At 58.5% G+C, this 22,838-nt stretch overlaps 2 protein-coding genes across 7 annotated transcripts in view; one reads left to right on the top strand and one right to left on the bottom strand.

Moving 5' to 3' along the window:
- Positions 1–7,713, top strand: part of CHKA (choline kinase alpha) — a 60,616-nt gene extending 52,903 nt beyond the window's left edge. For all 4 annotated transcript variants that reach the window (XM_067037725.1, XM_059069353.2, XM_067037727.1 and 1 more), the window contains one exon: positions 6,495–7,713. In XM_067037725.1, coding sequence (XP_066893826.1) covers positions 6,495–6,554 — 60 coding nt within the window. In that variant the 3' untranslated portion in view covers positions 6,555–7,713. The remainder of the gene's footprint in view (positions 1–6,494) is intronic.
- Positions 7,714–10,040: 2,327 nt separating this feature from the next.
- Positions 10,041–21,681, bottom strand: TCIRG1 (T cell immune regulator 1, ATPase H+ transporting V0 subunit a3). 3 transcript variants are annotated; one of them, XM_067037723.1, is made up of 21 exons: positions 21,600–21,681; positions 20,505–20,609; positions 19,197–19,317; positions 18,732–18,810; positions 17,660–17,880; positions 17,486–17,571; positions 17,109–17,235; positions 16,944–17,026; positions 16,674–16,767; positions 16,336–16,548; positions 15,521–15,665; positions 12,834–12,973; positions 12,571–12,728; positions 12,404–12,494; positions 11,746–11,864; positions 11,453–11,666; positions 11,014–11,136; positions 10,817–10,921; positions 10,625–10,742; positions 10,265–10,442; positions 10,041–10,179 (listed from the first exon to the last, which is right to left on the bottom strand). In XM_067037723.1, the coding sequence occupies exons 3-21, from the start codon at positions 19,311–19,313 to the stop codon at positions 10,101–10,103; spliced, it is 2,490 nt and encodes an 829-aa protein (XP_066893824.1). In that variant the 5' UTR covers positions 19,314–19,317; positions 20,505–20,609; positions 21,600–21,681; the 3' UTR covers positions 10,041–10,100. The 3 variants fall into 3 exon arrangements, with proteins under 3 accessions (XP_066893824.1, XP_058925306.1, XP_066893825.1); XM_059069323.2 differs by having other exon boundaries at positions 20,546–20,609; positions 21,600–21,679; XM_067037724.1 differs by lacking the exon at positions 20,505–20,609.
- Between the last annotated feature and the right edge of the window lie 1,157 nt (positions 21,682–22,838).

Genomic DNA, 22,838 nt, shown 5'->3' with positions numbered 1-22,838 from the left:
GCGGGTGGTTTTTCTCTTCTGCTCCCAGGAAAGAAATGCTTCCATGTACGTGAATGCTCGGCAGTAAATGCCTGTTCCATCCAGGGGGTTACCTGTTCCCCTCCGAGTACCTGAACCAGGTGACCAGCACCAGGACAGCGGGCTCTCCCCGGGGAAGCTGAGGGAGAAAGGAAGGCTGCATAATTGAAGCCACTTTTGCTGATGCTGTGTCTGCCTGTGGAAGTTGCCCTCACTCCCAGGGCCAGCAGGTCCCGCCTCCGCTGCTTCAGAGAAGTGCTCTGTGGTCCTGTGGTTCTGATGGGGCATGTAGAAATCCAGACCCTTGAGGTCCAGCCCCGACCTCAGTCCCTTCTGACACAAGGGACACTGAGTGAAGGAATGGGGGTGGGGGTACCTCCCGTGCCTTGTTTTATTCACCTGTTATCACCCCGTCCTCTGGCCTACAGCACCTGACTTAAGAGTCGGAAGCTGGTGCTGATTGAGTTGGACCCCCTTTGGTGCAGCAAGTTTGTACCAAACCAGGCTGTCTTTTTATTCTAACCTAAGCGCTGTCCTCGGCATTTTACTTTGCTCCATAGTGAGTGGTTGGGGGCCTCCTGGGGCAGGGGTACACACAGGTGTAGTGAGCACCTTGCAGGTGGTGGGAAAGGACTGGTGCATTTTGTTCTCGGTTTTCAGTGAGGATGGTTTCTGCTTCTAGGCAAGTTTGGTAATGCACAGATGCTCTTAGGCAAAAGAAGGGGAAATTTGGATTTTTAAAGCAGATTTGGAGTCATGCACGGTTAGATGTTACTGCAAGACAAAGTGGACTTCAGAGAAGGAAAACCACCGAAGGTAGAGAAGGGCGTTGCATCCTAGTGAAGGCATCACTTCATCTGCAGGACATAGAGAGACCCTCAGTGTGTGTGTCCCTGAATTCTTCAAAAGACACAGAGCAGTGACTTCCCTGGCTGTCCAGTGGTTAAGAGTGCACACTTCCACTGCAGCGGGCCCGGCTTCCATCCCTGGTCAGAGAACTAAGATGCCACATGCCGCGCAGCACGGCCAAAACAAAACAGACCGAAACAAAAGACATAGAGCAAAAGGTGACAAAGCTGAAAGGAAAGAGGGGCATATTCACCAAGTAGATTGCACACCTCTAGGTAGCGGGTGGACCCAGGCAACCCTGCCACAGCCAGGGAGGACACCTGAACCTCACCCCAGCCAGCTCGACCTGACGGACACGTGTGGAGCCCAAACAGCTGCAGGACAGACATCCTTTTCAGATAATGTGGAGTCTTTGTCAGGATGCACCACAGGCTGGGCTGTGAAACAGGCCTCAAATTGACTGCAGAGTAAGTTCTCTGACCACAGTGCAATTTAATTGGAAATCAGTAACCACAAAAATATCTGGAGAATTCTCAATTATTTGGAAATTAAACTGTATACTTCTAAATAAACCCTGGATCAAATGAGAAATTACAAGGACAATTAGAAAATATTTGGAATTATAATAAAAACACAACATACCAGAATTTGTGGGATGCAGCTAAAGCAGCATTTGGAAACTTAGGGCTTTGCACCTTAAATGTTGTCTTGCATATGAAGAAGGTTCTCAAGCCAGTGATATAAGCTGCTACCTTGAGAAGCTAGAAAGAGGAAAACCAGTTAAGCCCAAAGTAGATAGAAGTAGAATGAAGGTAAGAGCAGAAATCATTGAAATATAAAATGGACAAAAAATAGAGAAAATTAAGATACCACAAAAGTATTTATAAACCTCTGGCTGTACTAAGCAAGAAAGAAAAGAGAAGACAAACATTACCAAAACCGGGTACAAAGAGAGGCCATCACTATAGACTCTATAGATGTTCAAGTAGAAGACGATGATGAACAACTCTGCCCGCAGATTCGACAACCTGCCTGAAATGTGCCAATTTCTTGGAAGATACAGATGTGACCAAAACACGTAAGAAATGGCCATATAATTATTAAATAAGTTGAACTCATAATCAGAAACCTATAGAGTTGGGGCTTCCCTGGTGGCGCAGTGGTTAAGAATCCTCCTGCGAATGCAGGGGACACGGGTTCGAGCCCTGGTCTGGGAAGATCCCATGTGCCACGGATCAACTAAGCCCGTGCGCTACAACCGCTGAGCCTGCACTCAAGAGCTCTCGAGCCACAACTACTGAAGCCCGTGCTCAGCAACAAGAGAAGCCACCGTGATGAGAAGCCACCACGATGAGAAGCGCACCACAGTGAAGAGCAGCCCCCACTCGCCGCAACTAGAGAAAGCCCACACGTAGCAGCGAAGACCCAGTGCAGCCAGAAATAATTAATTAATTAATTTAAAAGAACATAAATGCTACTAGCCTTCTTAGCCACGCATTCAAGGCTACAAACACCCTCTTAAAAAAAAAAAAACCTATAGAGTAAACTTAAGGTCCTGGTGAATATCATCAAATATTTAAGGAAGAAATAATAACAGCCCTACAGACTTGTAGAAAATAAAGGAGGAGGGATCACTTCTCATTCAATGAGGCTAGCATGACCCTGACGCCAAAACTAGATAAGGACATTTCAAGAAAACTGCGGATCACTGCTTTTCATGAACATTACCCAAAAACCATTATCAAAATACTGGCAAAAAGTAAATCCAACATACGTAAAAGGATATTTTATGACCAAGTGGCATTTATCCCTGGAATGCAAGGTTAAAGTCAACATTTGAAAAACCTATTAGTGTAATTCACCGTATTGACAGAAAAAAGGAGAAAAACCATACGGTCATCTTAGTGAACGCAGGAAAAGCATTTGATAGAATTCAACACCTGTTCATGATAGAAAGTCTCAGCAAACTAGTAATAGAGGAGAACTTCCTCAACCAGGTGAAGGGCACATATACAGCTCTTACACATCTGCCGTGGTAATCGATGGTAAAGGACTGAATGCTCCTCTCACCGCTGCCCCAAATACAGAGCAAGGCAAGGGTGTTCGTGCTCACTTCTCCTCACAGGCTGCTGCGGTGCCTAGCCAGCACAGGAAGGCAAGAAAAAGAAAGAAAATGCAAAAGTACCAGAAAGGAATAAGAAAAACTGCCTTTATTTTTATAGGTGACATGATCATGCACATGAAAAAATATAGAGGAATCAATAGAAAAGCTATTTAGACTACTGAGTGAGTTTATCGGGGTCGTAGGATACAGGGTCAATGTGCAAAACCCAATTGAATTTCTACGTGCTAGAAGCAACTGTAAATGAAAAAATTTTAATTGTGTTTACGATAGTGTAAAAAACTTGAAATACTTAGGGATAAAATTTTTCAAATATGTGCATGATCTGTACACTGACAACTATAAAAGATTGTGAAAAGAACCTAAATAAGGAGAGATACCACATCTATGGATTTAGAAGACCTAATCTTAAGATGTCCATTCTCCCCAAACCATCTGTCGTCTCCGTGACCCCAGCAAAATCCCCATAGGCTTTTGGTAGAAATTGACAGGCTGATTCTAAAACGTATGTGAAAATGCAAAGGCTCTTGAATAACTAAAACACTAAAACTAACTAGAACCACATTGGAAGACTTAGGTTACCTGATTTTAAGACTTACTAAGCACAGTAATTAAGACCATGTGGTGCTGGTAGTAAGATAGACATAAATCAGATGGAATAGACTAGAGTTCCCAGAAATAGACTCCTACACTTATAGGTAACTGGTATTCCACAGAAAGACCAAGGTAATGCATTGTGGAAAGGATTAGATTTTCCAAAAATGATGTGGGAACAACTGAATAAGCCATATGGAAAAAAATAATGAACTTTGAACTTGCACTCTACACAAAAATTGACTTTAAACAGATAATAGGCCTAAATGTAAAAGCTAAAACGGGAAAGAAGCTTCGTAACTGTGGCAAAGATTTCTTAGGTCACATAAAGCACTAATCCTCAAAGAAAAAAAAAATACAGTAAATTGGACTTAATCAAAGTTTAAAACTTTTTGTTCTTTGAAAGACACCATTAAGAAAATGAAAAGCCCAGCCACAGACTAGGAGAAAATAAGGCAAATTTATATCTGACAAAGGACTTGTATTTAGAATATATAAAGAACTCAGCAAGAAACCAAACAGCCTACTTTATAAGTGGACAAAAGATTTGAACACTACACGGAAGATAAACAAATGGTCAGTAAGCATCTTTTCATCTGCTCGATATAAAGTCATAAAAGAAATGCAAGTTAAAGCCCCAGTGAGATGCCTTGCACACCCATGACAATGGCTAGAACTTAAACTCACAATACCAAATGTTGGCAAGACTGTGGAGCAGCTGACCTCATATACATTGCTGGTGGGAATGTAAAAGGGTGAAACCAGTGTGGAAAACAGTTGGACAGCCTCTTATAAAGTCAGACATACACTTACCGGGACCTCCCTGGTGGCACAGTGGTTAAGAATCCACCTGCCGGGCTTCCCTGGTGGCGCAGTGGTTGAGAATCCGCCTGCCGATGCAGGAGACACGGGTTCGTGCCCCGGTCCGGGAAGATCCCACATGCCGCGGAGCGGCTGGGCCCGTGAGCCATGGCCGCTGAGCCTGCGCGTCCGGAGCCTGTGCTCCGCAACGGGAGAGGCCACGACAGTGAGAGGCCCGCATACCGCAAAAAAAAAAAAAAAAAAAAAAAAGAATCCACCTGCCGGGCTTCCCTGGTGGCGCAGTGGTTGAGAGTCCGCCTGCCAATGCAGGGGACACGGGTTCGTGCCCCGGTCCGGGAAGATCCCACATGCCGCTGAGCGGCTGGGCCCGTGAGCCATGGCCGCTGAGCCTGCGCGTCTGGAGCCTGTGCTCCGCAACGGGAGAGGCCACAGCAGTGAGAGGCCCACGTACCACAAAAAAAAAAAAAAAAAAAAAAAAAGAATCCACCTGCCAATGTAGGGGACACGGGTTCGATCCCTGGTCCGGGAAGATCCCACGTGCCGCGGAGCAACTAAGCCCACGTGCCACAGCTACTGAAGTCCACACACCTAGAGCCCGTGCTCCACAGCAAGAGAAGCCACCGCAATGAGAAGCCCGCACACCGCAATGAAGAGTAGCCCCCTCTCGCTGCAACTAGAGAAAGCCCGTGCACAGCAGCGAAGACCCAAAGCAGCCCCAGAAACAAATAAGTAAATTTAAATCGACTATACTTCAATAAAATTAAAAGTTAAAATGCACACTTACCATACAACCCAGCAGTCCCTCTCTTTGGTATTGATCCAAGAGAGATGAAGGCCTATTTCTACGCCAAGACTTGTGTTCAAGGGCTCACAGCAGCTTTATTTTCAGTAGCCCCAAACTGGAAGCAGCCTACGTGCCCATCAGCAGATGAGTGGGTGAACACGCTGTGTTGGAGCCATATCGTGGAAAACTACTCGGCCGCGGACACTGCCGCCCACGGCAGCGAGGATATGTCTTAGACGAACCAGACACCAGCGGGGACGCAGCGGGTGATATTACATTCACGTGGAAGCTCTCTGTCGCGATCTGGTGGGCTTGACTGCAGAGACCCAGGAGCACTTTGAGGGTGGTTGTGGTGTTGGTGTGGAGCTAGGTGTGTGCATTAGTGAACACCACACATTTTATTTTAAAATGTATTTATTTATTATTTATTTATGGCTGTGTCGGGTCTTTGTTTCTGTGCGAGGGCTTTCTCTAGTTGTGGCGAGCGGGGGCCACTCTTCACCGCGGTGCGCGGGCCTCTCACTGTCGCGGCCTCTCGTTGCGGAGCACAGGCTCCAGATGCGCAGGCTCAGTAGTTGTGGCTCACGGGCCCAGCCGCTCCGCGGCATGTGGGATCTTCCCGGACCGGGGCTCGAACCCGTGTCCCCTGCATCGGCAGATGGACTCTCAACCACTGCGCCACCAGGGAAGCCCCACACATTTTAAATGAGTTAAGTTTTGTGGTATATAAATTATACCTCAACGTTAATTTTCTCAGAAGGGACGTTGTAATCTTGGCAGCACTGCAGACTTTTCGATTTGGAGTGGTCCTTAAGAGACTTGTGTTCCGCACACCGGTGGGCAGACACGGGAAGGGACCCAGGGGCCCGGTGGCTGGCCAGGGTTTCTCACTTCCCTCCTGGTGTCCTTTTAGTAATCGTGCTGCAGCAAACAGGTGGCACCTACCGTCTGTCTACACTTGCTAACGCCCCAGGGACCTCGGGCTCTGACAGAGAGCCTCTGTTGTGTCCGTCAGTCCGCGTCTGTAGTGTTCAAGGTGAATGAGTCGGTGAGCCATGCTGCAGCAGACACACAGACAGAAGTCCCGTCTCCCGTCTGGGATGGCAGGGCCGGGTTGGCACAGCTGATGGAGCGGGGGACGTTGAGGGTAAAGGGAAGGCAGTGACCGGGGCTGCTGCCAGCGGGAGAGGACCATCCTGAGAGCAGCGCGGCTCCTGGATGGCCTGCAGCACACAGAGCTGCTCTGCTCTGTGCCGGGGGGCGGGCAGGACCCTTGGTGAGGCCCCTCTTCCTTCTGTCTCCTAGGAGTATGCCCAAGCCAGGTTCGATGCCTATTTCGACCAGAAGAGGAAGCTTGGGGTGTGACTGGGGAGGCCTGCCTGCGCTGCATCCCTGGACTGCGCAGGGGCGGCCGAGCCCGAGGGTCCCTCTGTGCTCCGACTACTGTACCTGCAGCAAGAAGGCTCAGACGTCTCGCTGCCGAACACAGATGTGTATGATACGAAAGACTGTATTAAAATTGAGGAACATTTATTTCATATCTTGTTTACGATTTCACTAGGACTCTGACATGAGATCAGGAAGCAGAATTATAGTACACTAGTGCAATAGTGCAGCATCTCAGACCCCCTTAATCTAGAGAAGGCATTTTCTACTTCAGTCAGGTGGGGCAAACGGCAACAGTAAAGCAGTGTCACTGCAGGTGCCTTTTTGGTTAATGTTGATCTTTAAAGGATGTTAATGACCGCGCTGGTGAACAGTGCTAACCGGGCTTTCCGTAGGTAACGGGTGTGTAGGGCGGCGAGTGGGCGGCGACACTGCGAAGCCCCGCGGCCTGACCGGGGTCCTGGGAGACGCAGACCGCCCCCAAGGTGCGGGCTGCCCCGAGGCGGGATGACTGGCCGCCGCTGACTGCTCCCCGTCGTCCGTGTTTTCCTCTGCAGGTGAATCTCACCGTAACTGGATGCAGCCCCGCCATGCCCTCTAACTGAAAGTGCTTTATTAACCCTGGCTCTGGGGCAGGCAGTGGGCCGTGGCCACAGAGGGCCAGCAGGCTGCACGGGGACATGTGGACACACATGCCCCCCTACCCCCACCCCCGGCCCAATCCACTTTCCTGGCAGGGAGCGGGCTGCTTTGTCCCACGCTCTGCAGCCTTTTCCCCGCCACCTCTGCTCAGCCTGGAGCTGGGCTCTTGTGACAGGGCCCGCTGCCCGCCCCCAGGCATGGTCGTGCCCCAGAGAAGCCTCCTGCCGCCCCGGTGCTGGGCTGCGGGCGGGAAGCCTTGCCTGCACTGCTCCCCGTTGTACCTCACATGGTCGTTCTGGTGGGAAACCGCAGCCCGTATGTGGAGTATGGGGGCGGGGATAGAGTATAGCTGTGAAATCCGTATGTATTAAAAGTCCTTTGGGATAAATTCTTTTTTTTTTTCACTCTGAACTCTTATTTGAATTGTTTTTTTGTGCATACATTCCTGCTACCACAAAGATTGTACTATACAAACAATAAAAAAGGTAAAAGCCCATCATCCTCTGCTGTCACCCTCGGATGCATCCCTAGTCTCGGGGAGGTCTCCGGTGCGTCCACCCGGCTCCAAAGGCAAAGCCCTTGGGCAGGAGGGAGGGGAGCACTGGGCTGTCCGGGAGGTAACTGAACGGCTGGGCCAGGGCAGGAGGGAGACTTTCCACTGCCCGGCCTTCTAGACACCGAAAGTTTTAACCAGGTGAGTGTATTATGATATCCAAGCAATAAAACTGAGTCCTAGGGACTTTACTGGTGGCACAGTGGTTAAGAATCCGCCTGCCAGTGCAGGGGACACGGGTTTGAGCCCTGGTCCGGGAAGATCCCACTTGCCACGGAGCAGCTAAGCCCATGCGCCACAACGACTGAGCCTGCGCTCTAGAGCCCGCGAGCCACAACTACTGAAGCCTGCGAGCCACAACTACCGAAGCCTGTGCGCCTAGAGTCCGTGTTCTGCAACAAGAGAAGCCCGCGCACAGCAACGAAGAGCAGCCCCAGCTCACCGCAACTAGAGCAAGTCCGCACACAGTAATGAAGACCCAGTGCAGCCAAAAATAAATAATTTAAAATAAATAAATAAACTGAACCTTAGATGCTGCTGCCCTGTGTGTGAGATCGTAGAACACAGCTCCCAGGTCCTGCCTGTGCCCACAGGGCCCAACCGGCCTTGCCCGCCCCCTCCCCCCAGCCTCTCTTGTCCCCAAGACACCAGGCCCTCTCGCGCTTTCCTCTGCCAGGCGGCTTTGCGGTCGGGCTCCCTCACATCCCATCGCTGGTGTCACTTTCATTCTCTGTATGTGGAATTCCTGGGATGCCCATCTGTTCTTTCAGCCATCCTCCTGGATTAGACCTTATGCTAGCCGGAGCAGGCCTGTCCCCAGTGCAGGTGACCCCCCCGTCCCTGTGTCTCCTGACGTGACCCTCACGCCCCAGGGGCACCCCCTCCAGTGCCTTTGCGCATGCTGGTTCCACAGCAACCAGCCCTCTCTAGCCAGGCTGCCAGCTGGCCACGCGTCAAAGCCAGGTCAGGGCCAGCTAGCGTCTCCCTGGGATCACACCTGCCACCCACCCCTGAAACATGCCACGTTCTCGGCGCTGAGCACCTGCTTACGGTTGGTTCCCCTCACCTGCCCCACCCTGCAAGTCTCTGCACAGCTCTGCTCCCCAGGAAGGTAGAGCTTGGAGTCCTGAGCTTGGGCCAGATCCTGAGAAGCACACCACCGCTCCCTCTGTTCCTAACCAGACACTGCTCTCAACGTTTCTTGGAGCCAAGTCTCTGCCAGGCGTGTCATACCCCAGCCCAGCATCTGGGGGCCCTGAGCGGGGCAGCCCTGGGCTCTGCAGGGACAGGCTCCTCCCAGCAGCTGGCCAGACGAGAGCCACAGTGACGGGGCCAGGCCTCCCGGCTCGCGGCGCCCAGGACGTCTCTGCCTTCAAGGCAGCCTTTGTTCCCGGGGCCTCCAGCCGGAAGAACCACTTGGCAGCTCCTCAGCAGGAGAAAACGAGGCCTCTGAGAAGCACTGGCTCTGCCACTCAGCTGGTGGTGGGACCCAGACCAGAGAGGCCCGAGGATGCCATCTCCCTCCCACCAGCGGAAGGATGGCCTGGGAGCAGGACTGCCCACCAGGGAGGGATGGGGGAAGACTGGCCTCTGGGGAGGCAGGGCCTGGAGTCCGGCTCTGCCCTTTTCTGACCTTCAGAGCCCTGGGCAATTCTCAGGGTGCCCTGGATGAGCCTCTGCCCTTGTCTGCGGGAAGGTGGCCTTGGGTGTGACACCACTGTCCCATGTGGAGTGCCGGGTCCGGCTCAGGTGTCCCAGGCTGCTCTCTGCTGCAGAGCATCTTGAGTGCCAGGGGCCAGTGCCAGCACAGGGACGTGAGAATATCGGCCGACTGGTGCCAGGCACCACCCTCCATACCCAGGGTAGCCCAGACATCGTACAGCCAGTTTGCATATCCCCAAGGATGGGGAGCTCACTCCCCCTGGCCCAGCCTGGGAGGACAATCTTTCTGAGCTAGTGTATTGGAAACAGCCCTCCCTGGTCCTAGTTCTGCCCCCACCCTTCACCCCAAGAGTCTGGGATCGTTGCAGATGTGCTCATGGGTCCTCTCCTGACATCCTGAGGCCCCAGATCGTAGGCCAGTGGCTCCCACCTTCCCCCACCCCAACTTCAGCTGCAGAGACAGACATAAGGGAGATGGGCACAGAGGCTGGCATGCTGTCTATCCAACCAAAAGGTTCCCAGGGGCAGGACCAGCCCATGCCAGAGTCCAGACTCCCCCACACCCAGCCTCCCCAGCCCCTGCCTCCCAGACAAGACCAAGACACGGGCCCTGGGCCTTCCCCTTTATTTCTTCCCTGCTCAGCAGGGCAAGGGCAGGGCCGTGGGTACTATTCACCCTCCACGGCGAAGGTGAAGGGGCTCAGCTTGTAGCCAGTACCCGAGTAGAACTTGTTCTGGAACTCCACCCTGGGGTGCGAAGGAAGAGGTGGTGAGGGGACGCACCCCGCGGCCTCCCCGCCGTGCTGCCCACACCAGCCGGGCGGCCACTCACCAGTGCAGCCGCAACGCATGCAGGAAGGCCGAGAGCCCCTCCATCACCAGCAGGATGGCCACGGTCATCACGGCGAAGGCAGCGAACACAGGGACCAGCACCACGGCCGCCACACCCATCTCGCCGCCCAGGCTCAGGCCAGCTCGCAGCACCATGGCCCACAGGACCTGTGACAGCTCTGCAGGTGGAGGAGGGAACCGTGGGGCCCACCAAGCCACCTCGGCGTCCCGGAGCCCGCCCTCCCCGTGGGCCAGTGGGGGACCTCCTCCGACGTCCCCCTTTTACAGACAGGGACACTAAGAAGCGACCAGAGGAGGCCACCCATCCAGCAGCCGGGTGTGGGCCAGAGCCGGGACTCACGGGCGTGGGCCAGGCTCAGGGCCCAGAGGCGCAGGTAGGAGGCCGTGTTGGAGATGCAGCCCAGGCAGAACTCGATGGTGTGTATGGCTTGGTGCATGAACACCTCGGACAGGACAAACTGGGGGGACAGGCGGCAGTGAGGGGTGAGCGGGGCCAGCAGCCCTCCCCCACTCAGGAAGGCACAATACCCACCTCGGCCTCCGCCTGGTCCCCTGGGCATCCTGCCTTCTCCTCATCAGAGCCCTGGCTGGCCAGGGACGCGTCAGGCAGGTCCAGAAGCCGGGCTGTGTCCTTATCCTAGAGGTGGAGCAGCGGCATCACGGACCCCCAGCCCCAGATGGGGCTCACGCCCCGGACAGGACCCCGCCCCCGGGCTCCCCTGCCTGTACCGGCTGTGCGCTCCTCCGAGAGCGGCAGCGGCGGTGCTCCCGGCACAGGAACAAGGGCGTGCCGAGCAGCAGGATGGGCACCATGGCCAGGGCCAGGACCACCAGCGTGGGCTGCACCACCTCCTGCGGGGGAGGGGGCGATGGTCAGCGAGCCGCCAGCCAGCTCGGGCCACGCGGTTCGCCGGGGTGGGGGTGGGGGGCCAGGGAGCCCGCAGCCCACTCCAGCCCAGGGCCCCTCGCTAGGCAGGGACCTCGCCCCGTGTGGAATTCCTCTGGGCATAGAAGCCACTGCCCCTGCTGGGAGCTCCCAGGGAGGCCCCTCGACCTCCCTGTCCCACAGCCTCAGGCCTGCATCCCACCTCTGGGACGAGGATCCTGCAGCTGAGAGGCCCAGACACCAGGGGACCCCGGGGCCACCCCCCGGCCCGGCCCAGCCTACCTGCCCGGAGAACAGCGGCCGGTTGGTGGGGCTGCTGGAGAAGAGGAACATGTTGATGAAGTGGATGAGGATGCTGGGGGCCGAGGCAGCGCTGGCGGCCGTGACTCGCAGCCACTTGTAGGCGACCAGGAAGACGAGGTAGCCGAACAGCCCCAGCAGGAAGACCAGCTCGGGGAGGGTCTCCAGCAGCAGCCGGTGCCACTGGCCGAAGTGCCTAGGGCAGGAGGGGAGCCCGGTCACCAGGTCGCCCCGGCCCTGCCCGGCCCCCCACCCCAAGGCCCCCCGGTCCCCACATGTGGTTGAAGACTCCCAGGACCACCCCGAAGGTCATGTGGGTGACCCCCAGGATGACGGACATCTTCATCTTGAAGGAATTGAGGAAGCTCAGGTGGTTGACAGCCAGGCTCCAGACCTGCGGTGGCGGGAGGGACGGGGGTCGCGAAGGGGCCTCTCCACCCGCATCACTCCCGTCGGCCTGTTCGCCCCCCCCGGGGCCCCGCACAACCCGTCACCCGCCCGACGAGGGGCAGCAGAGGGGAACGGTTAAGAGCACAGACTGGGCCGGGCAGCCTGGGCCCCAGCCCCAGTTCTTTTAGCTGGGCGACCCTGGGCGTGTAACCTCGGCTTCCTCACCTGTAAAATGGGGACGGTACTGACGTGCTCCCATGGAGCTGTCACGAGGACTAGACATAAAATCAATTCAGCAAGGGCTCAGAACGGTGCCTGCCTGGCACAGAGGGGACTACAGAGTGCTGCCCTTGTTAGGACTCGCTTCTCTGCTTTTCAAGTGGCTGCAGTGCAGGCCCCCCTGCCAGGCAGGCCCTGGCCTAGCGGGGCTCCTGCCTCCCGCACCCGGAGCCAGGCCTGGGGCTCGGGAGGGGCTGGGCGAGCGGGGAGCCCCGGACCCGCCCTCCTGCCTGCCACCGCCTCCGACAGGCGGCCGGGACTCACCGGGTCGATGCCGAAGGGGTACGGTCCAAGGAAGACGCCGGTGACGTTGGGGTCCAGGGAGAGCAGCGGCTGCTGGGCCAGGAAGGCGTCGCTGTGACAAGAGCAGGAGGGCTGGTCAGGGGCCCGGGGGGCCTCGGGGCTGCGGGGTGGGCGCGGCCGGGCCTCACCTCCAGCCCGACTGGTTGGCCATGGCCGCCACGCTCCAGCCCGAGGGGAAGACGGCCGTGGCGCAGCTGAAGCACTCGTTGTAGATGAAGCCGGTGTAGATGGAGAACAGGCCCATAAGCAGGAGCAGGTAGCGGCCCCCGAAGAAGGTCCTCCAGATCTGGGGGTGCAGGCGCGTTGAGAGCCGGCCTGGGCCCCCTGCTGTGCCCGGACGCACTCCCCCCCTCCCCTCCCCCCGTACCACCCACCCCCTGTCGCCCCTCACCTCGTTCTGCGCTGTCTTCACGGCTGGCCGGTTCTCGGCCAGCACCATGGCCAGGGCGAAGAGAAACATGAGCAGCCCGTGGCCCACGTCACCAAACATGACGGCGAAGAGAAAGGGGAAGGTGATGATGGTGTAGGGCGCTGCAGGCAGAGGGGCCACGCGGTCAGCCAGGACCCCCATCCCTGTACAGGATGCCACAGAGGCTCCCCAAGCCAGGCTCCGGGGTCCCAGGAGACATGAAGGTGTTGTAGCCAGGCCAGGGATGCCACACCGCCTGCCTGCACTCAAGATCCAGGCACTTACTAGCTGTGCAACCTTGGGCTAGTGTCTTAACCTCTCTGAACCTCCAATGCCCCATCTGCAAAATGGAGACGAAAATACCACCACTTTATAGGGCTCTTAGAAATGAGTTTATCCATGGACAGTACCTGGGAGACCATAAATGCTCAATATAACGTTAGCAGTTCTAGCTATTATTATTTACGAGAAGAGCTTAAAGCAGAAGCACAGAGTGCCCAGTGGTGGTCCTGGCTGGCACATGGCAAGTTCCAGAAGGCCGAGTCGGTCGCTTAACCTCTGGGGCCTCAGCTTCCCTTTAGTAAAATGGGGAAATTTTCTCATAGGTGTTAGGATTCTAATGCACATCCCAGTTATGGGTTGAATTGTGTCCCCCACCCCAACAAAAGATATGTTGGGAGTCCTAACTCTCAGTACCTTAGACGGTGACCTTATTTGGAGATACAACCTTTACAGATGTAACCCAGTGAAAATGAGGTCATTAGGGTGGGTCCTAATCAAATATGACTGGTGTCCCTATAAAAAGGGGGAAACTTAGACCTTAGACACAAGCACTGGGAGAATGCCATACGAACATGAAGACAGCTGTCTGCAAGCCAAGGAGAGAGGCCTGAACACATTCTCCCTCACAGCTCTCAGGAGGAACTAGCCCTGCCGACACCTTGATCTCAGACTTCCAGCCTCCAGAACTGAGTGACAATAAATACCTATCGTTTAAGCCACCCCATCTGTGATGCTCTGTTACAGCAGCTCTAGCAAACGAATACCTCCGCAAAGCTATTGCTTTGAGGGCTGGTGGCATGTTACCAGCCGTGGATATCTGGTGGTCAGGCCTGCTCTAACTGCACTGGCATCTGCTAACGCAGAGGGACTAGAGGCAGGTGAAGTGGGCTCGGGCCCCCACGTCAAGCTCCCATACGCTGGTCCTGCGGGGGTCAGCAGGCCCCAGACGACCACGTGACCCTGGTCTCAGTCCACACAGCCCTGGATTCCATCCTCATGTGCTGCCTGTACCGCCCCGGGGACCCCGAACCCTGCCTCTTGTCCACTGGATGAGGCAGGACCCCTCCCTGGCCTCCCATAAGGGACCTCATTACGGTTCACCCTCACACCCATTCTTTGGGCTGACACAGCGATGCACTGCAGCCCCTACCCAGTGACACGGGGGACGCTGGGCCACTGGCGACACCGCAGCCACCTGCTGCAGGGAGGGTGGTGTCTGGAGGGAGAGGAACCGGGCGGATGACAGGCCAAGTCCCACAGGCCTCAGGAAGGAGGAGGGGGCCAGGAAGGGAGGAAAGCCAGTGCCTGCTGCCCTCGGGACAGGCACTGGCAAACGGGAGGGGCTGCCACCACCCAGCTCCAGCCTGTCAGATGTGGGCCATGTCGCCAAATCTCTCGCTTTTCGCCAGTCTTGAGAAAATGCAGACTTTTGCGAAAACTCCCACTTTAAACCCTGGCACCCGCAGCAGACACTGAGGCTCTGCCCGGGCAGCTGCAGCTCCCTTGGCGGCTCTGTGCAACCCTCTGCCCAGTGGGCCACTTACAGAGCAGCAGCCTCGCCAGGCCAGTGAGCACCCAGGTGGACGTGCCTGGAGCCGACGGCCTCACCGCCCACCCACGAGGGCTGGCAGACGACTGAGCGCGCTGGGTTTGAAAGCCCTGCTCATCAGCCTTGAGGTGGACACACCATAGTGTCCTTCATGCTCTAGAGCTCCCTGCAGGCTCAGGCTGAGGCTGGACTCCACCTGAGACTGGCCCTACTCAGCTCTCCCCCTCCTGCCTGCTTCCCCGTCCCCTGAGGTCCCTTACCGGTTTCTCCCAGGAACACCTCTCTTAATAGGCCACTTGCATCAGAGACCCCATCTCAGGGTCTGCTTCTGGGAGAACCTGACCTGAGGCTGCACCCAATTCAAACCTTTCAATGTGGCCAGACAACGTGGCCAAGCAAAGCACATCTGCAGACTGAGGCTGGCCTTGTAGACCGCTGGTTTGCAACCTTTGGCGATCATTAATCTTCCCAACACCGCTCAGGTATGTACCATCATCCCCATTTTATAGATGAGGAAACTGAGGCTCAGAGAAGCTAAGAAACTCATCAAAGTAAGTGAGTAGGACCTCCAACCTGGGCCATTCCTACCACAAAGCTGCTACTCTTCGCACAACTCTGCTGGTTCCCCTGTTAGCTTAACAGCAGGGCAGTGGGGGTGTTTGTGGGGGATAAACGTGAAGCGCCTCCACTGGACCCCCAAGAGCATGACCGGGAGTACGCCTCTCATCTCAGGAGGGCAGGACAGGCCCAGTGTGGGGACGCAGCCCTCCCAGGCTTCCACCCAGGGCAGCAGCTGAGCCTCCCGAAGGCCGGGGCTGTGGGACATGGCGGCTCTCACCAGGGTTGACCTCCTGGTAGCGGCCCACACCGTAGGCGTCCACGATGCCCTGGAAGCTGGCCGTGAAGCGGTTGGTACGGATGAGTGTTGGGGGCATGTCCCGGCAGGGGATGCGGTGAACCACGGCGCTGACGCCCACCTCGCTCTGGGGCACCCGGCAGGCAGGCAGACAGACAGACAAGACTGATGGCAGGGCCCTTCAAGGACCCTTGGACCCTCCAGCCACGGCCAGCTAGAGATGCAGAGCGCTCTGGGGACTCGCTGGGTGGGAGCCAGGGGACCCCGGGCAGCCCCTCGTCTACCTGTGAAATAGCATGACCGGCCCCACCTGCCCCAGTTCAGGGGGATTCAGGGAGGGCCAGAGACTGGCCCAGAAGTCACCTGGGAAACAGAAGCGTGCTTCCTCCCATCCAGGTGGCCCGGGAGAGGGAGCCCCATTGCCACGGGTGAGCACCTACCACGGCGACCCCTGGAAGCGGGGTCAGCAAACCCATTTCACAGATGAGCCCAAGGCTCCCTCCAGTTGGCCCAAGGTCACAGGGCCAGTACCTGCAGAGCCTGGATTTGAACCCGGTTTCTAACTTAACACCCAGTGCAGTTTCCAGGGTGTGACGGCCCATCCCAGGGCCTCTGGGAAGTCAGGCCAGGGAGAGGGCTCACTGGGCCAGGGCCATCACGGTGGGCTCCCTGGAGGAGGATGAGCCCCGGCAAAGGTGCGGCGTTGATGGCACCAGGAACGGGAGATGTATTGTGCAGAGGAAACCAGCCCCTGCCTGGCAGCAGGGGAGGGTGGGAGACCCCCCACCCATGCTCACCGAGCTGGCCTGCAGCGCCTGCTGCAGGGTGGGCAGGTCGCGCGTGGCACACCAGGCCTCGGCGATGAGGCACTTGTGCGTGGTGCTCACGCTGCACTGGTTGAGGGCCAGGTACACGGCCTTCGTCTTGCGGATCTGCACCTGCCAGGGTGGCAGCAGTCTCTGCACCCGGCCCAGCACCTGGCTCAGGAAGCGCTCCGTCTCACCCAGGACCTGCGGCCAGGGCAGGCGGTCAGGAGGAGCGGCGGGGGGAGGAGTGGGGGTGGGGGGCGGGGAGGGGTGTCAAGAGGGGAGTGGCCGGGGGAAGGCAGGGGTCGAGCCAGGCCACGGGCGCCCACCTCCTGCAGCTCTAGGCTCTGTTGCTGCAGCTGTTGCAGGGCTGTGCGGCGGGCCTCCTCCTGCTCCACAAATGGGAAGACATGGCAGTGGAAGCTGGCAGGGAGGAGGGGGGAGGTGAGGTGGGCACAGGGTCCAGGTCTTGCACAGGCTGAGTCTAAAGGGAGCCCACAGGGCAGGGTGGCAGATGGAGCGGGCTCGGTGGAGGTGACACGCAGGGGCCCGGGCACGAGGGCGGCGGGGGGCCAGCCCCCCACCCGATGGGGGCTCACCAGTCAGTGATCTTGCGGATCTTCTGCCCGATCTGCTCGCCCCAGTAGGAGATGAGGAAGGTCATCCACGTCGCCGGCTCACCCTGCCGGAGCGGGGCCCAGATCACCCTGCAGTCCCGGCTCCACCCAGGATGCACCCCGGCCTGTACGCTCGCGCCCGCTCACCGTCACAGGGTCCTCCAGCTGCTGCTGCGTCTCCCCGAAGCTGGCGATGAGGAAGCCGCGGCAGGCCCTCCAGAGCAGGCGCTCCAGGGCGGCGGCCTTGTGGGGTTCCACGGCACCTGCCACGAAGCTGCAGGGACGGGCGGTGCTGGTCAGGGGCTGCTCCGATCTCCCCCCGCCTCACCCGGGCCAGGCGCACTGCCCCCGTCCGCACAGAGGAGGCAGGAGCCCACCGGGCGGGGCCAGAAGAGACCCCCCCAGGGGCAAAGGCAAGTCCAGGCCTGAGGGCGGCTGCAGGAGGGCCCTGGACAAGAAGTCCGAGCTGGCCTGCCTCACTCCCCGCACCAACCGGAAAGAGAGCGAAGCTGCCCCTCACTTACTTGACCCTCAGGTCCTGGTGTGGCCCCCCGGGGGACTGGAGCAGGGGTCTTCTTTCCAGGGGCCCATCTGTGTGGCTGGCTGCCAACTAGGAGCCGAGAGGCGCCGTGAGTCCCGGCCCAGGTGGGGCCTGGGGCCCCCGCCCCTCCCCGCGCCCTGCCCAGGCGGGAGCTGACCGGGGGGCCGTGGCCCTGGCCCAGTACAGCCGAGTGGAGCTGCAGCTGGTGGAGCTGGGCCCGCAGGGCCTGCTGGTTGCCCCGCACGTCCCGGAGCTCCTGTGCTAGGCGATCCGTCTCCTCCTGGATGCGCAGAAGGTCGCGGGGCAGGGGCGCCAGCAGCACCCCCTCAGGCAGAGGCAGCGTCAGCCCAGCCTGCCGTACCTCCTCCTGCAGGAAGGCTGGGTGCAGAGGGACAGGCATCAGGGGAGCCCGCTCAGGGGCCACCACCAGCCAATGGCCGCTATTAGCCAGGGGATGGCTAACATCTAGGGAATTCCAACCGCCACCCCAAACTCCACTGGCCACCAGCTAACTGACTCACTGAGTCTGAGACCCTGGAAAAATCTCAGGCTAAACCTCCATCCCTGCAGGTCTGCTCCGCCTCCCCCCGCCCTGGGGCTCTTCTGGGCTGCTCTCCGTCCCCAGCCCCTGGCCTGGGTCCCATAGCGGTCTTCCGGCAGGTGGCCCTAGCACTGCGGGGGATGAGAGCTTGCATGGAGGCCCACAGGGTACCTGCCTGATGACTTAAAACCTATCAGTCAATCTAACCATTAAACAGACATGCTCTCTCCTCCCACCTTGCAGGATCCTCCTAAGAGGGGTTTCCAGAACAGAACCCAGGGCAGGGGGTCCCTCTTGCCCAGGTCCAAGGAGCTGCTCCTTGGGGGCACCCAACCCAGGATCCTGGCCTCTGCCCATCCCAGTCCATCTGCAGCAGAGAAAGTTCTGTCCATGCTTCTCTCCTGCTTAGGAACCTATGGGTGGCTCCTGGCATCCAGAGGATGAAGTCCCGAGCCCTCACTCGGTATTGAAGGCCTCTTCCAAGCCGGGCCTGGCCTGGACACTCTGCTCAGCTCACCCAAGAACACCCCAAAGATCCCAGCTGCCCTGTCCTGGCTCTGCAGGGCCTGGCCCGGACCTCCCTTCTCTGCCGTCCGCCTGGGCAACTCGGACTCTTCCTTTCAGACCAAGCTTGACCGGCGCCTCCTCCAGGAAGTGTGCCTGGTGTGTGGGCCCAGGGCCAACTCACCAAAGGTCTTCTCCAGCTCTTCACAGCGACGAACATCTACCACAAAACGTCTCTGGAAGGCACTCACCGAGGCATTGAGCTGCGGTTGCCAAACGGAGGGGTCAGTTTTCCGGGCAGAGGGCCAAGGAGGTCCCCCCGCCAGGGCCCAGGCCTGGCTCTCCTCAGGCCATGGCTGCCTCCCCCAGAAAGGTGCTGAGTACACTGTGACCCTCCAGATGCCCAGCTGAAGACACACCAGACCCCATGCGGCCTGGGAAGGGTGAGGCAGGGCCCAGGAGGCCTGGCTGAACCTAGGCTGGGGCAGGGTGGTCTCAGCCATGAGTAAAGCCGGCCTGAGAGCGAAGTATCTATGGCAGAGGTTGCCGGGATTCAAGCAGGACCGGGGGTCAGCCTGGGGGAGATGGTCCACTGTATGGGACACCCAAGGATGAGGCCTCCCCCGACGCCCAGCCCGGCCCCACTCACGTCTCTGAACTCCACAAGGCCCAGCTCCCCGAGCTGGCTCACGGAGGCGTAGGCGGCAGCTGTGGGCAGGAAGAGCTGGACGGGCACCACCTCCTCACTCCGGAACATGGAGCCCATGGTCCTGCAGGGCCGGCAGGGGTGGGAGCTCAGGCGGGTGGGGTCACAGGCAGTTCCCCACCAGGTGTGAATTCTGGGTTCACGTGATCCTGCAAGGTACCGCTACCACCCCTATCTGACAGATGGGGAGACTGAGGCCCAGGATGGCTCAGCGGGCTGCTGAGGTCACACAGGAAGTAAGCGGCGCAGCTGACGTCACAGCCGGACCCACAGTCCAACGTCAAGCTCCTTCCCAGCTGGCTCTGCCCCGTCTGAGACCCCTGCCCCCCACCCCTAGTGGCTCCTGGGGACACTGGCTCTTCTCACACCTAGCCCCTGCTCGTGATGTCCCCTCTCTGTGACCTGCCCTCACCAGAGATCCTCCGCATCCTCGGGGCCCCAGGCCAAGGGCTACCTCCAGCGCCGGCCACCTGACTGCCCTCGCCTTGCCACCCTGGGGAGCATCCTTGACAGGAACAGCAGGGCTGAGGTCCTCCCCATCCCCAGAAGCAGCCAGGGCCCTCCTCCCTCCCTGCGGGTCTGTGGGCGCTGAGGGGTGGGGGCCTCCCCTGGCACTCGGGAAGGGTAGAGAGGACAGGCAGGGGGCGCTGAGGAAGCGGGACCTTCCCCTTAGGCCCGGGCTGCCTGGCAGCAGCCTAGCGGGTAGGGGCCGAGGGAGGAGCCCTCCAGGTGTCGAAACCAACAAAAGTGAAACTGTAGAAACTGAAATGGGCAGGAAGGGCCTGGCCGGGCCTTTGCTCAAATGCCGCCGGCAGGGCAGGGGGAGGGCCAGGGTGGCCTTCCTGGGCCCTGTAGACTCCCAGCCCACAAGCCAGGGCTCCATGGCCACTGCCCTTGGGGCCCAGGGCAGGCCCCTTCCCCTCTGTGGGACTCGGTTTCCTTAGCTCTCAAATTGAGCGGGGGAGGGGAGGGGAGGGGAGGGGAGGGGACAGGAACAGGCCAGGGCCCTGCTGAGAGGGTGAACATCTGACAACCCCACCCGCTGTCTGGGCTGGGCTGGGGCCTGCCTAGTTGGTCACTTCCTCTCCTGGGTCTGGTTTACTTAAATGTAAATAGGAAAAGCAGCCCCTTCCCCAGCCCTGGGAGAAGAGAAGAGAGAATGAGGAGAGACAGCTGGGGGCTGTGGAAACACCAGGCCCTGAACAGGGAAGGGTGGGCAAGAGGGCCAAGGACCAAGGCTCTGAGTCCTACCAAGCTGTGATTAGCTGTGTGTTCTTTGGGGAGTCTCTCACCCTCTCTGGGCCTCCACTTCCTCTTTGGGTGAATGGGACTTGGCCACCCAGGCAGAGACAGGACCTAGGTGGGGAAATAAAAATAACAAGGGCCCTCATGTAACTCCCTCACCCACAATACCTCATTTAAATCTAACAGCAATCCTTGGGGGAGGGGGCACTGTAGCCCTGTTTTTTAGATGGGTCAGCAGGTGACCGAGCCAGGCAGGAGCCAGGCCCTGGGGCTGCAGGTTCGGAAGTCCCAGCCCACAGTATGGGCTCAGGGGAGGGCTGTTCCCTGCCCCAGGTACCCCGAAAGGCTGGGCTGGCCAAATGGGGGTTGTAGGGAGCTAGGTCTGGGGATCCAGGCGGGGCAGCAGCCCTGGGGCCTGGGCACATCCCTTGGATGGGACAAGTCGTGGTGAGCACAGGGGTGCAGAGACCTGGGCAGATCCCTCCCCTGGCATTTCAGGCCTCCACTGTCTCATCCCCTCCCCCTCATCCTCCCTGGCCCCTTCCGGAGCCAGGGGCCACCCCAGCAACATTTACAGAACAAACGAAGTTGCCTCCATCCTTCAGTGTCCAGACTCTAGTCACTCTGTGCCCCTCTCCTCCTGCTCCCTTGGGAGGCTGGAGGCTTAAGGCCAACTCCTCCAGAAAACCACCATATCTCTCCTCTGAGCCCCTGGCCCGCCACGATGAGCTGGGCTGGAGTCGAGGGTCTGCGCTCTCTTCTAGCTCCGCCTCTTCCTAGTTGGGTGAGCCTCAGTTCCCTCATCTATAGAATGGGTCCCTCCCTGCCAGGAAGATGCAGCAAAGAAAGCTCTGAGCACCACCTGGCCCGGCACAGCTGAGCTCAATACTACTTGTTTGTTACAGGCTGTTAACACACCCATTCTCCTCTTAGTCGCCTCTGTGGGCCCCAGCAACGGCTGACACCCGAGGGCCCGACGATTGAGCTGCCTCTACCGACCCAGCTGGGTGGGGGCGCCACGACCCACCCTTCCCTGGGCAGTGGGAAGCGAGGGTGGCAGGAAGAACTGGGGGCTCTACAGCCCCCGGCTGGGACACTTACCCCCGGGTCGGCCGCACGCGGCGCTGCTCGGCTCGGCTCTGCGATCCCAGCCGCGGCGCCCACGCAACTCACTTTCCGCGGCGGGCGGGGCCGGGGGGGGGCGGAGCCAGGGAAGCTCCGCCTCTGGCCCGCCCCGAACTCCCACCCGGAGTCCTGGGACCTGGAGCGCGGGTGCGAGGCAGGCCCTGGGCTGGGATCGTCTGGCGGCCTCGCTTCCTCGCTCCAGGCTGGGACCATTCGGAGCTGTGGGCCGCCTCATCCGGGCGAGGAGGCCCGGAGACGGGAGCAGACACTGACCAGCGCCAACCGTTCACATCTACGTGGCCGGGACGTGGGGAGATGCCCAGCCTAGGCCCAGCTCCGGGGCTACAGGGTGGCATCTCCACCATCTAGAGGGCTCACTGGGCTGATGAGACCCCAATACGCTCAAGCCTGGGGCCCAAGAACTACGTGTCTCCACCTCTAGAACCCCCTCCCCCTTGTGTGAGGCCGCAGTTACACAGGTCCTTATAGCTTCCTGCTCCTGACCACCACCTTGGACTCCAGGTCCAGTGGTCTGGGCCTTTGGGCGGGTGGCTGCCCTTCTCTGGGCCTCTTTCCTCAATGGCAGCAGGACACCAAGGGCCAGGGCATGGGGCCCGCACCCAGCAGGCACTGGGCAATGCTCTGCCCTGGCTATCACTCATCCTGTGGCTGGATGTGTCCCCATGACCTTGCTCCTGCTGAGCTCCATGCAGTTTGTCCTATCGCAGCACCCACAACCTGGGGCTCACGACTGTCCAGTTGCCTGCACTTTGGACAGGCCAAGCCTGCACCCGCTGGGACCCCTCAGCTCTGGTGATTCTTGAACCCCGACAGGGCAAGGGCCTGTGAGAGGTGGGGGGAGGGTGGGCAAACGGAGCCCCAGAGCTGGGCGCTGGCAACTGAGTCACAGCCAAGGCTAGTGTCTTCAGAAAAGTGGGAGACACTTCCTGGGGCATGGTAGGGCTACTTTCAAGGAGTAACCTTGACACAACCAAACTGAGTACCAGTGGGGGCCTCGGGTCAATACTTTCTGTTCAGGGCAAACTGGAACTCTATCATGTTACAAAATGGCGTTAGAGCTGCACTCTGACCCAGCAGCAGTAAGGGAGAGAATCAAGTCAGAAGCTGGATAGACTCATCCATTTTATTCTTTTTTTTTTTTTTTTTGGCTGTGCCGCATGGCATGTGCAATCTTAGTTTCCCAACCAGGGATAG

Source organism: Kogia breviceps, chromosome 7 (assembly GCF_026419965.1).
Source record: "Kogia breviceps isolate mKogBre1 chromosome 7, mKogBre1 haplotype 1, whole genome shotgun sequence".
Lineage (NCBI taxonomy): Eukaryota > Metazoa > Chordata > Mammalia > Artiodactyla > Physeteridae > Kogia > Kogia breviceps.
This window is presented reverse-complemented; position numbering and strand designations above follow the sequence as displayed.